Raw genomic sequence first — 14,065 nt, forward strand, 5'->3', positions numbered from 1 at the left:
CGTATCGATCTTATTCACATAGCATAGTGGTAGAGGTTAGGTTGGGTAAATTGCGTAGGTGCAGAATGTCTTATACGGAGCATGCGAGTGAAAGTTTGATTCGTTACTTGATGCAACATGTACTTGTGCCAAAACATCAATATTCATGATGTAGATAAGTTTCATGCGAATGTTTTTTCTGTGAGAATGGTTTGGCTAAGTGCTAGTACTCAAGACTTTTATACACTAATCACAATCAAAGTAGTACTTTTTGAATGAATTAGTTAGCCTTTTCCATAGTTAAAGCAAAAACTGATTGAAGATGTCATTATTAGCGCAGTTAAATTCTGATAAAGAATAGCAAAGAACAAGACAAACTGTACTTTAATTAGCTTCAATTCCTTTTAAGTTACTCTGCGAACAATGGAAATAAACAAATCATTGCAGTAATTGTGAAAAATAATATATCTTTGTATGATATTACACTATTAATGGACATACCAATTCATAAAATGCGTTCGTGTGGACGAATTGATGACAGACATGGCTCAGGTGAATTAAACAGGGCGGGTGATCGATCATGGCCCCGAGAGCGCGCAGCATGGAAGCTCGTGTCAATCAACAGAGCCCTCCTTACAACCCAATAATGACAGAACCGCACTCACTGACAATAGGTATATATTCATGTGATCCCTTATATACTTTTAGCACATGTCCAAAACCTCACCTCTCCCATTGGCTGACTCGTGGCTATGTCAGAACATGTTCTGAACATTTCTAACAGATAGTGAGTCATTTTCACGCATCTGCACGTGTTGGTATGTGTATTCGGTCAAAACATTACTCTTATTGAAATGGATGGAAGTGGTGCATTTTTGACATATGCCAAAAAGTCCTTGTGAACCTAGATTTACTGTAGATAAATAATGCTATGCCTACCTCTAAACTCAACCTCAGTAACCCAAAGTAAATCCTTTTAAATTGTTTTATCTACTTTATTATTTTAGTTTATCAAATAAAAAGCTGCAGTTGTCCAAATCCCAATCCAATTAAAATAAAAAATCTCCACAAACATGCTCAGAATTAAACCTCAGAAAATCATGAAGGAATGATTGTTTTAGGTCGACTGCTGGATATTCTTCACACTAAAGGCGAGCGAGGCTATCTGGTATTCCTGGAAAGTCTGGAGTTATACTACCCTGACCTATACAAGATGGTCACAGGCAAAGAACCCACTCGGAGGTGCTCTTCTATTGTTGGTAAGTCTCCACTCCACAAGGTGCTCATAATGCTAAACGATAAATGATAAAAGGAACCGATTAGCACAATCTCATTTGATAATCCACTCTTCCTAACTTTCATTCATTTAAATATTTTAATAATGTCGCAGGTTTCCTTTGCAACCTTCTTGTGGTATATCTGTGCCTTGTGGCACTCTCACAAAAAAGTGTGTGACTGCCCATGCTTTCCTTTGTGTCCGTAGTGGAGGAGGGCCCTGAGGGTCTGACCCAGTTCCTTATGAATGAAGTGATGAAGCTGCAACAACAGGCTAAGGCCAAGGATGTGCAGCGTGTAGACATCATGGCCAAGTGCCGCACCCTGGAGGACGAACAGAAGAAGCTGCGGCTAGCCAACCAGGAGCTGCGCACCTTCCAGGAGCGCTATAACAAGATGAAGGAGGAGCGAAACAACTGCAACGATGAGCTCATTAAAGTGAAGGATGAAAATTACCAGCTGGCCATGCGCTACGCACAACTCAGCGAAGAGAAGAACATGGCCGTCATGAGGAGTCGAGACCTGCAGCTGGAGGTCAGGGTCTAAGGCTCAGTTTTGAATAAAATATCCTCTACTGTTACACCTAACACATAGTGAGCATGAATTTGGATGAATATTATGTGCCAGTTTTCTTGGCCAGGACTCTTTACGCACAAATGTGGTAGCTTATTTTATGCTTTCTTGTCATTGCCTTTCAGATTGACCAGCTGAAGCACAAGCTGAACAAGGTGGAGGAGGAATGCAAGATGGAGAGGAAACAGTCTTTAAAACTGAAGAATGATATTGAGAACCGTCCTCGCAAAGAGCAGATCTATGAGCTAGAGCGAGAAAACGAAGTTCTGAAGATCAAACTCCAGGAACTACAGTCTCTCATACAGGTCACATGCATTTACGAGATATGAAAAGTCCAATAAAGAAACAATAGTGGAATAGAAATGGCAATGAACTATTTCTGATCATATAAATCTCTGTCACTGAGAGCTTCTTTTGTTTTTTATTTTAACGCGTGCAGCCTGGGCCGCTGACGGACTCAGACAAGGCCCTCCGGGACATTCTGGAACACGACCGGCAGGAAGCTCTGGAGGATCGGCAGGAGCTGGTGAACAGACTTTATAACCTGCACGAAGAATTGCGGCAGGCCGAGGAGCTCAGGGACAAGGTGATTCCAGCTGCTCCATCTGCCCGGTTTCAGTTCATTTCCTGTTTATTCCTGTCCAGCTTAGGTTAGGTCAATGTCAAGATGACTCAGTTTGAATGCACTGCAGTCTATGCTGATTGTTATTGTGCCTTATACCACAGCGCTGTCGAATTCTCAAATCTGATTGGTCAGAAGGTTGTGATTAATTTTATTCAGTCTAGAATTCAATCTATATAGATTATTTTATTTAATCTATAACAGCAGCTCTGACCATAGTGCTGCTGCAAGTCAAATCACAAGTTTATATTAATGCATTCATATAGTATAGTAACAATTTACACACACTGACTGACACTGTGGCAGATGCTTCATATAAATGGATTAAAAAAACTATGCTATGCTATTGGTGATATGGTGAAGCTTTTTTAGGAATGGCTGGTGAGGGAATGTCTGTTTAAAGTGGCAACAGGTGATAACAGGAACTTGGATTGTTTCAAATGTTACTATAAACTGATAAAAAGTGTGACGTGTCATTCCTTAATTAATAAAAAAATGTAACTTGGCAATGTAGCTGTTGTATAAGAGAAATAAAACACTGTATCTTGTGCTGTTCTAGGAACATATTCAGCTTTGTGGTGGTAAGGCTTCGCATCGGGACGCATCACACCACCCTGACACTGATTATTTTCCTATAACAGTAGTGTTTAATTACTTATACGTCCCACGAATTTTTAACAACTCTTCTTGACAGTGTCCTGAGTGAGATATGATCCCGTCACAGCTTTAGATAATTGGCTAAACATTTTCAATCAGCCAAAGCCAGTACCTCTTGTCACAATAGAACAAGATGTGATAAAGCTGACTACCCTGAGAAGGCCCTCCTTCAATCTGCTGCATCTTTAATTAGCAGCGGTTTTGACCTGGCATGCAAAAAGTGTTAAGATTCAGGCGAGGACAGGAACTTGTCTTAGACTGAAATAGCACGGAGCTCTTCTCACATTCTGTCTCAATTTTTTTAAGCCTGAAAAAGAAAGATGAAAGTGTAAGTTTAAAGCACAATGCCACTTGAGACCCAGAATTTCTAGTCTGGAGGTGCCTTAGAGCCCTGCTGTGCGCTGCATTATATTAATCTCATTTGTGCATGTCTTCCCTTGTGCCCTGGGTCACTGAGATTAGAAATGTTTGCTTTCATCCATAGTACCTTGAGGAGAAAGAGGACCTTGAGCTGAAGTGTTCCACTCTGGTGAAGGACTGTGAGATGTATAAGAACCGTATGAACACCATCATGTTCCAGCTGGAGGAAGTGGAACGTGAACGGGACCAGGTTGAACACGATAACACCCTTTGGATAATGCCATTTATGAGCATAATTACACAAGCGGCATTAATGGTGTATATTATATAAATAAAAACAGTAACTCTGATATCTACTGATATGTCTCACAGGCATTCCGAGCTAGAGACGACGCCCAGAACCAGGTATCTCAGTGTCTGATTGACAAAGACAAGTACCGTAAGCAGATACGGGAGCTGGAGGAGAAGAGCGATGAGCTGCACATCGAGATAATGCGTAAAGAAGCTAAAATAGTCACATTAGAGTCCAGACTAAGGCGCCTGTCCAAAGACCAAGGCCTGGATCTTACCCAGGTGTGGAAAGTATATAGATTTATTTCACAATAGAATACCATTTGTTATGCAGCCAGGCACTAGTTTAACTGACACAATGACTGACTGAGTCAGTTTGAGCTATCACAAAACAAAAATGGGACATTTTCACCCCATCTTGTACACATATGCAGTTATATTATCCTTAATAGGAATTAAATAGGCTTTAGCTATTATACTAGGTTCTGTTGTTTAAAAGGGGGCAATAGTCTCCAATCCCTCACCCAACAGCACTGTAAAAGAGAAAGAGTGGCCTCACTTTGTGTTCTCAACTGTCCTTCATAGAGTCTGCCTCGAGATATTATACCGGTGACCAAATTTCAGAACACTGAGCAAGCAGACAGCAAGATGGAGGGGCCGTCTGAGGACTCTGGGGAGGAGACTTCAGAGGACATGTTCTTTGTCACACCCAGCACTGACGTCCCACCAAAGATTAAACGTAGACCAAATCTCAAAGGGGTGAGCCTTGCTGAAATGTCACTTTTGATTTTGCCTTTTAAGTACATATTTTTGGACCAGAATTCTGTACTCTTGACACAGTTCCCCTACCCTCCTCAGATAAGAGCGAAATCGCCAATCTCTCCACCCAAATTGTTGGATTTCCAAGGTAGATTTACTTTTGATCTTCGACAGCCTTGCATGTCAGAGTGAGAGGCACAGACCACACTGATTTCCTTTTCCTTTTTTTTTTTCCTTTTGTACAGCTGCGCATCCTACCAATGGGGATCTCTCAGATACCGTAAGCCCAGATGCTCACTCCATGACTATGAACTCCCCCTTCGGCACACAAGTAAGTCGTTTACTTAGGAGGAATGTGTGGTCTTGTTTGGCTTCAGTGCTTTGTTTTACTTTGTGTTTTTACTTAAGGGATCACAATCTTTTTTTGGTTTTTCTGTGGCCTGCAGGCCCGTAACAGAAACTACAGCATCATGTCCACAACAGCTGAGCCTCCAGAGAAGGCGTCCATCCTCAGGAGGACTAAAGAAGGAGACCAAGAATTCCTGCCCCGATGGTATTCAAGAGTATAGTACTCTACTTTTTCTGAACAGTGTTGACAGACGATACAGAAATGCAATTAAACCGCTTTGCGTTTCATTTCAGCCTTGATACAGTAGACTCTGATGGAGACTGCGTAGACATGGGTAAACATATGACTCATTGTATATCACTAAGAATCACTTGAATTGTTCACATTTCACTTCAGTGACATGGATTCCTCCTCCCGTTGCTCTGTCACAGATGATACAGACACACAGGGCCCACCCTCCATCAACTCTTCATCATCCTCCCATCAGTCAGAGGGTATAGACTCTTATGATCTGGAGCAGGTCAACAACATCTTCAGGAAATTTTCACTAGAGAGGTACTTGTATCTTGTATAATTGATGCTAATTTTCTTGTCATTTTGTCTTTAAAGCATGATTATGTACCCATTTGTGATTTCTTGTGTGTGTGTGTGTGTGTGTGGGTGTGGGTGTGCCCTCTCTTCTGACTCCAGACCATTCCGTCCATCTCTTACGTCCTGCGCTCGTCCTACCACTTTGCCCCCAGTGCAGGAGCTTTCTCTCATCGGAGACTCTCTCCTGTCAGATATTACTCTGGTTGGGGGCAATGACAGTGGCATATTTGTTTCCTCTGTCCTTCCTGGCTCCAGTGCTGAAAAGGCTGGCTTAAGAATGGGACACCACCTCTTATGGGTGACTGAGCTCTTTGTCTTAGCCATAACCCAAATTACCAAAGCAGTCTTCTCTTTTACCTTCTCGTTCATCTTTATAGTAACTTTGAGTGTTCTTGTTTTATTTTCACCTAGCTGGACGGCTGTATCCGGGGAGAAAGCCAGAGCGTACCTTTGGACACATGCACTCAAGAAGAGGCTCACTGGACACTTCAGAGATGCACTGGCCCTGTCCAGCTCCATTACAGAAGTAACTCTGAGGGTGAGTATGGATGCTTCTTCTCTTACTGTTGTTGAAAATGGATAGAAAAGTGTGTGTGATAATTAATACGTGAGGAATAAAACATGACTGGACGTGCTGTTATAGGAAAATAATCAGTGACAGGGTGTTGTTCAGTCGTTCCCTCACCAGCATCTCTTTTTTTCTCTTTTTTCCATCTCTTGAAGTTAATAAAACAGGAAATGCAACTTTTTCATGTTACCACTAAACCACAAAGCCCAATATCTTGACCTTTTACTGTGTCTGAAAATTTAAGGGAACGGCTTTATCTCCATTACACAGCACTGACACCGGAGACTCCTTCCAAACATGCTAAATAAACTTCACCATATCAACAATTACACACATTTTTAAAAAAAAAAATCTGTTTATATGGAGCATCCACCATACAAGTTCCTATGTAATTTGTTAATATAGAAATTATTACGTATTAGAATGAGTAGTGTGTTCACATAAACCTGCTATTTGTCTAGCTGCCACCCCTGCAGTCTGAGACATGCTGTTGTAGAAAATGAATCGATACCATCCGACCAATCAGAATCAAGAATTCAACAATAGTAGTTTTAAAAAGCTCTACAATTCTCCCTATCCTTGTACAGCTATAATCTAAAGCCAAGGTTGTACTTATCAGTCTATCTATGTATCTATGTCTCTATCTATGTATCTCTCTCTCTATCTATCTATCTGTCTATCTGTCTATCTATCTATCTATCTATCAGCAGCTATGAGTGTAACTGCTCACTATCAAAATCCTCACAGTGGTGCATTTCATCCTGCTGGAATTGGGGGTCACTGACGCATTTGCTCTGTGCTATTAGATGTATGATTGCAGCCTCCATGGCACATCAGAGCAGCAGCTAGTGTTTTCTATTGCTGTATGTGGGTGTGCGCCATGACATCTGCTCTCGTCTCCAGGCTACAGGCGTCTACAGAAGGACATCGAGGAGGGCCGAGCAGTGTCAGGCGACTCATTCTACATCCGAGCCAACCTGAACATCTCCGGCCAGTTAGACAGCTGCTCACTGAGCGTACGGTGTGACGAGGTGCTCCATGTTTTGGACACACGGTACCAGGGCAGGTGTGAGTGGCTGTGTGCGCGTGTAGACCCGTATACTGACAAGGACCTGGAGAAGGGCACCATCCCCAGCTACAGCAGGTCAGAGCCCACTTCATATGGCTGTCTCAGTGGAAAAAAATAAAAGACTTCAATATTGCGATTAATTTAATATGTTCTTTTTTAAATGCTTGGCTTTGTTGTTCAAATGACATGAAAAATCGTTTTAAAGATGTATTTTTCATTTCAAACATTACGTTTTTGACCTGAATGTAGTAAAATAGAAAACATTGTCCAAAATGTCTGTTTTTTTAATGACTATTTCCATATAAACCTGGATAAAGATCTGTTTTGACATAAGTTCTAGCATTGAAGCTAGCAAAACCCTAAAGTACAGACCTTTATACTTAGAGCTCAACAAGGCCTATACTTTAATGTTACTTTAAATTTACATCAAAATTCTGAGCAAACACAGTCAGAATCTTTTGTAAGATCAAATAATGTTTGGTTTTATAAGTTTGGCTGTTTCTTATTAAGCAATCGTAATCGTATTAATAACTAATAATTGTTAAGAAATATATTTTGAGCCTATTAGGAACATGTTATGAACATTTCCACCTTTTAGTAAGTTTTCTATTTGTATTCTCTAAAAATCCTTTTTTTAAAAGCTGAAGTTCCAAAACCCTTGTACCTTGAAATTTCATTGTAAATCATTTAACATATTAAAAGACGTTAGAATTACATTGGAATGAGCTCCAGTCCCCGGAAAGTTACACTGGAAGCATATTGCAAGGAGCTAGCTAATGTCAGAAATATTTAATGCTGTCTGCTATCAGTGTTATCTGATGTTAGCTATAATATTAGCTTTCTGCTATGCTAAAGACTTTGTAATGTTCCAGGATGTTATTGTAAAACCAGGAAGTACTTTAGATCTGTATTGCACCTGTTTTGTACACTTATCTTTTTTTTTATTACTCTCATGGAACATATGTAGAACATCTACAGCTAAAAAAAAAACATAACAGGAGTTTAAACAGAACGTGGATATTGATTGATCAAGGCTACGTTGCATGTTGCGTTCATCCTGGACGATGATTGCCTGTTAGATCCTTTCACTCTGAGTTTAGAGTTTCTTTGTTTCAAGCATTACACCAAAAACATTGTAAAATAAAATCATTTGACTCCCAGTGATGATGTTTATGTGGTTAACTCATTTTCAACCAAGATGCCAAGTAGAACCTTATAACACTGAGGTCACGTTTTCCATTCTCGACTTAGGAGCTGAAGATACAACATATAGGGAATTTAAAATATATTTTATAATTGTATTATATTTTATCAGATCGAAAGTGCCGGATGTTCATAGCTAAGTAGTGAACAGACCTGTGAGTGTTTGTACGTGGTGACCATGACTGTATGCTGCAGTGTGAACTGACCGTCCTTCCTCCCCCTCAGGGCCCAGCAGCTCCTCCTGGTGAAGATCCAGAAGCTGATGTGTCGTGGCAACCGAGAAGAGACAGATAGTCTGAGGGGACTTCGGGTTAGACAATGGCTTCATTTTATGTGCAGTTTTTTTCGGCAAGAACATAATGGAACAAAATGCAGCCAAGCGTGAATCCCAATACAATTGTGTTTTTCCTTTTTGTCCTCAGAATACGTTGCAGCCTGAGGAAGCCGCTCCGACAGACCCTAAGTGCAGTCCACGCCTGTCCAGAGCCAGCATCTTCATCTGTCAGATCCTGCAGGTAAAGCTGTGCCTCTGGCCTGACTTAGACAGGATGAGAGAGTAGGTCTGGGTAAAGATGATGACTGTGTGCTACAGAGATTGATAGAGATCCTTGGTGTCAGTTTGTCAGCAGGGCAGATAACAAGTACAAGAGGATGGACAGCAACGATCGCGTGCGCATCCTCAACGCTGGCAATCTGTCATCTCTTCCCAGACCGGGCTTTGAAACCATGAAGCCTGAGGGTAAGCATGACAGATCCAGTCTGCTTTGCTTCATTCTCACCCATGAGTCTGAAGGCTCATATAATAGCTTTATGATCTATAGCTTCCACTACTCGTGGACTTTTTCTGCTAAGAGTACATCAGACGAAGTTCATCTCTGCTGAGCTTCAACTGATGGTTTGCTGAGGACATACAGTATGTCACTGCAAAATGCTAACACAGATAACAGTGAATGAAAAACGTTAGCTTTATGTAAATGCGACAGTGCTAATGTTATCTTTCACATATGGTAAGTTTTTTTTAGTTCCACTTTATGCTTTGTCTCTAAAACCTGTGTAATTATAGATAAACTATATATAGTGTAAGTACTGAGAATGTCTTTTTATAGACACTCCCTAACTCTTATTCACTCCACCCTAATCTCAGTCTGTTCTTAAAGGAAAACATGGCAAGCACCCAGCTCAGCCAGATACATTTATTGGCAAAAAAAAAAAAACATGCTGTGCTTCCAAAAAAATTAATGACAAGAAATGTAGTAAAACTTGAATAAACACTGGTAGTGCTTTTACAAGATGAAGAAACCTATTACTGGTGACTGGGATAAACTTGGACATGGAAGTAGTGATGTTGCTCCTGGATATGGCCAAAAAGTTTGTGGACACCTGACCATCACGCCCAGATGTGGGCCAGAATGACAATGCGCCTGTGCACAAAGCGAGCTCCATGAAGACGTTGTGTGTGAAGGTTGGAGTGGAAGAACTCGAGTGTCCTGCACAGAGCCCTGACCTCAACCCCACTGAACACCTTTGGGATGAACTGGAACACCGACTGCACCCCAGACCTCCTCACCCAACATCAGTACCTGATCTCACTAATGCTCTTGTAGCTGAATGAACACAAATCCCTACAGCCACTCTCCAAAATCTAGTGGAAAGCCTTCCCAGAAGAGTGGAGCTTATTATAACAGCAAAGGGGAATAAATCTGGAATGGGAAGTTAAAAGCACATATGGGTGTGATGGTCAGGTGTCCACACACTTTCAGCCACATAGTGTAGTAGATAAGTTTTTATCATTTAGAGAGCCAGGTAAGGCAATGCAATGATGATCCACCCTTACATAAGTGTATTCCAGCTCCTATATGCAGCTAACAATACTAACTAGCTAACATCAGTATTGAGGGTCAGCTGAAAAGTTAGAGAATAATGTCCTGTTACTCCTGGACCTGTGTAGTATGTGTGATATACATGTGTATTTCCATACGATGTGCTACTGCAATGCGAAGCAGCTTTTACACTGCATATGTCATTACTAGTTACATTACAGTAGTACGTAGTAAATATGTAATTACACAGGTATTAGAGACACCCAATATAATATCATGTAATATAAATAGTTTTTTTGTACTCCAACATTCCTGCTTGCTTTACAAACCGTACGTTTCATATTTTAGATTCATCAGACTCGGAGAATGATTTGAACAAGAGCGATCTAAACTTGATCCCGTACAGTCCGGTGACGGCACATCACTGCCCACGCAAACGCCCCGTGCTCTTCTCTCCCAACATCCTGGCCAAAACCATCGTCCAGAAGTTCCTCAACTCTGGCGGAGCCATGGAGTTTAACATCTGCAAGCCAGGTAAGCGTTAGAGCACGAGGTGTGCCTGAGACTGATGTATGAGATATGAGGTAACAGGTAAAATTACATCATTTATCAGTAAATAAGTAAAAAAGAAGGCTTGTTGTTACTTACTGAATGCAGAGGTGATGAGAAGGTACAACACATAGAGGTCCATACAGATTTTTGGACCTTACTATATATATATATATATATATATATATATATATATATATATATATATATATATATATTACAGTATTTATATAATGCTATAAAACATTAATTACAACAGAAATGTTTTGTTCTTAGAGTATAACATTTAACTCAGGCAGGATTGCAGTCTTCAGAGTTGAATTTAATTGCAAAGTTTAAAACTAGTTACAGGAAAATGGCACTTCTTTATTCTCTAAAAGCATTTTCCATTCTTTCTCCCACATAATGTACACAAAGCAAAATCATGCCACAAATGATAGATAAGGCAACGCATCACCTACGCATAATTACGCAAACATAGGCCAAAACATTCCCTGAACTCTAGACATTATAAATCCATGCATCATTCTCGCTGTGTTCATGCTACCGATTGTCCACTATACTTAAGACTTTATGCTTAAATCAGCATTTTTGGCCACAGGCTGAGGTCATTGGGCATCGTGTTTTGAAAATTCAGCACTTATGTACACAAGAAGCTGCCAGGTCTCTCTTTCTATAGATAATATCCTCCAGCAGCATCCTTGCTAACAAGATGTTTATGAATAAACACTCATTTCACCAATTAGCAAGTTATAGTCATAGAGAGTGAGTAAACAGTCTAAGACTATAAAAAAGATTACTTTAAATGAATATAGTAGAATTTTAGGGATTATACAGGATATACAAGAAGAAGTCTATATTTGTCACATGTACAGTACATTACAGCACCGTGAAATTCTTCCCTTCCTATGCTAGCTTCTTAGGAAGTTGGGGTCAGAGTTCAGGGTCAGCCGTGATACAGAGCCTCTCGAGTAGATAGGGTTAAGATAGGGTAAACTGATACATGTTGGAATAGATGAGGCGTAATTACAGATCATTCTTTAAAACTAAAATTATTGAAGCTGTTTTTTTTTGTGTGTGTGTCATCATTGTTTTAATATTTTCCCTGTCCAATTGTTGAACGTGTTCCTATGCACCGTGCATTCGACATCCTTTCAGACATCCTGACGAAAGACGAGTTCCTCATGAAGCAGAAGATAGAGCCTATCATCTTCTCAAAGGAAAGGCAGGCGAGCACGTACGAGTGCATCACCCCTGAGAACATCGAAGCTGTTGCCTTTAAGGTATATAAAGAACATTTTGTAGATTAGTTTGATTACTACAGTGATTTTTTTTTATCTTTTTTTTGTGCCACCATTTCTGTGCAACAGTGCATCTAGTTTGGAAGAGACATCCCCTTGTATGAGCTGTACCATTTTTCTTACGGATCGCTCACTGACCTGAAGCTCTTGGGTGGCAATTACACTGCCACTCTGACATCTAATTCATAGAGATCTGCTCTGATCCTCCACTCCTGTTTACACAGAGGGCTGGAGAGCAGTGTAGACCTTAAGCAAGGAATTGGTTTGGTTGGCTGTGTAAGAAGCGCTGCACAGCGGCTATGCCTTCCCTCGAGGCCAGAGAGAGAGAGCGAGAGAGAGAGAGAGAGAGAGAGAGAGAGAGCTCCTTGGGGTTTTGTCAGGTGGTCAGAAGCTTCGTTTTCATGCCTCAGTTATTAATGTGTCAGGAGATGCATGAACTTTTTCCACTGTGAGTGATGTACCTCTGAGAGGTGTGTGTGGAAAAAACAGAGCGGCACAACACGAGTTGGGAAACAAAACCTAAATGATGGCTTCGGTTGAATACCCAAATTATGGAAATAAGCACATGTAGATGTTTCTATGCTGCCTGAAATCTGTATATTCCTTGCATTATTGATTCATCATTTATAGCTGATGCAGCACATTGTATGCATTCTAAGACTGCGTTCACATTCTAATACTGTGCTCTGTCGCAGGGTAAACACTGTCTCTTGGAAGCAGATCTGAGCTGTGCAAAAGAATTGCTCAGGAGAGAAATCTACCCCATCATTATCTTCATCAAAATCTGTGAGAGGAACATCAAGAAATTAAAGTAAGCAGCCTGCCAAAAAAAAAATATCACACCCTTAATCAGACCTTCAGAAATCAAGTAGCTCTCAAATTACTTTTTGTCTTTTAGATCAATCATAATTTTTATGCTTGACATAGATGATCTAAGTCATCTGACTGAATGACTGACTGACAGTAGGCTAGAATCTCAGTCTACTATGAAAAAAAAACAACTTTTTTTGTTTTCCACATACGTGTGGTGGTGGGGAAAACCTGTCGGATGTTGCTGTGGCTGAATTGTAGAAAAGACCAGAAATTTGCTTTTTCTGCTTATAGCATATTATGATAACTCTACTCTAAGGGACCATAAATATCATAAATATTTCACCATGGAAATGTTTTTATTTATTTTTTAATCATGCTGTGACTGTCTTCCTCCAGAGATCAAGTCGGTTAAGGAATCTTTAATAAATGTGGTGGTAAAAACAAGCTGAGTGCCTAAAGATGCCTATAACTTTGCTAGCTAATTGCGATTTTGATCAAGTTTCCTTAGATTAGATTCCTACAAATCGGTTCATTTTGTAATCAGATGCTGTCTGTCAAAGTGTCTGTAATGCCCCTAAGTGTGATGCAGTAATGTTGGAAAAGAACCTTTAAATACATTTTTCGCCCTTTCACTTTAATTTAAAATGTTGGAACTTGTGGTTGTGCAAAAGAGAATGATTTAAGTTGAGGAAAGCCTGCAGTTTTTAGATATATAGACATTATTTTAGTATGAAATATCAAAATTAGACCATGTGAAGGATTTTCCCTGGTGCTGCACATGTTTTATTTGCAAAATATTACAAACTTAATAATTACTATTACCATTCATTTAAAGCAAAAATATATATTTTATATAGGCAAATCACATTTCTTTCATATGGTAACACCTGTACAGTCCTGTTACACACTGCATTGTCTCTAAGTAGCTATGTCATTTGGTTACTAAAACAAGCCAAATTGACTGGCAATATTAAAATGCAATATCCAAAATAGTTATTTTAACAAGGTTGTAGCTATAAACAATAGCTATGAGAATACGAATCCAGCGAAGCACATCATGCATAGAGGGACTCACATCGCAAAATTCATCTGATATAGTAATCTAATTTATGAACTAACATACACTATGTGGCCAAAAGTTTGTGGACCCCTGACCATCACACCCATATATGGTTCTTCCACACACTGTTAGCACAAAGTTGGAAGCACGCAATTGTCTAGAATGTCTTTGTATGCTGTAGCATTATTTCCCTTCACTGGAACTCAAACCTGTTCCAGCATGACAA

The 14,065-nt window shown here is 40.1% G+C and overlaps 1 protein-coding gene across 3 annotated transcripts in view; it reads left to right on the top strand.

Annotated features, from left to right (window-relative positions):
- The window catches only part of card11 (caspase recruitment domain family, member 11), a 35,981-nt gene that overhangs the window by 17,924 nt on the left and 3,992 nt on the right, over positions 1–14,065 (top strand). The window contains exons 3-23 of one of the 3 annotated variants that reach the window (XM_026929953.3): positions 1,101–1,238; positions 1,463–1,788; positions 1,953–2,132; positions 2,267–2,413; positions 3,591–3,716; positions 3,839–4,039; positions 4,343–4,516; positions 4,598–4,664; positions 4,762–4,847; positions 4,963–5,069; positions 5,159–5,199; positions 5,297–5,420; positions 5,556–5,754; positions 5,868–5,994; positions 6,928–7,168; positions 8,522–8,606; positions 8,719–8,811; positions 8,915–9,035; positions 10,465–10,650; positions 11,824–11,948; positions 12,662–12,777. In XM_026929953.3, coding sequence (XP_026785754.1) covers positions 1,101–1,238; positions 1,463–1,788; positions 1,953–2,132; positions 2,267–2,413; positions 3,591–3,716; positions 3,839–4,039; positions 4,343–4,516; positions 4,598–4,664; positions 4,762–4,847; positions 4,963–5,069; positions 5,159–5,199; positions 5,297–5,420; positions 5,556–5,754; positions 5,868–5,994; positions 6,928–7,168; positions 8,522–8,606; positions 8,719–8,811; positions 8,915–9,035; positions 10,465–10,650; positions 11,824–11,948; positions 12,662–12,777 — 3,010 coding nt within the window. Of the gene's footprint in view, positions 1–1,100; positions 1,239–1,462; positions 1,789–1,952; positions 2,133–2,266; positions 2,414–3,590; positions 3,717–3,838; positions 4,040–4,342; positions 4,517–4,597; positions 4,665–4,761; positions 4,848–4,962; positions 5,070–5,158; positions 5,200–5,261; positions 5,421–5,555; positions 5,755–5,867; positions 5,995–6,927; positions 7,169–8,521; positions 8,607–8,718; positions 8,812–8,914; positions 9,036–10,464; positions 10,651–11,823; positions 11,949–12,661; positions 12,778–14,065 lie in introns of all 3 variants that reach the window. The other 2 variants (XM_026929955.3, XM_026929954.3) reach the window with 2 other exon arrangements.

Source organism: Pangasianodon hypophthalmus, chromosome 23 (genome assembly GCF_027358585.1).
Source record: "Pangasianodon hypophthalmus isolate fPanHyp1 chromosome 23, fPanHyp1.pri, whole genome shotgun sequence".
NCBI classification, from domain to species: domain Eukaryota; kingdom Metazoa; phylum Chordata; class Actinopteri; order Siluriformes; family Pangasiidae; genus Pangasianodon; species Pangasianodon hypophthalmus.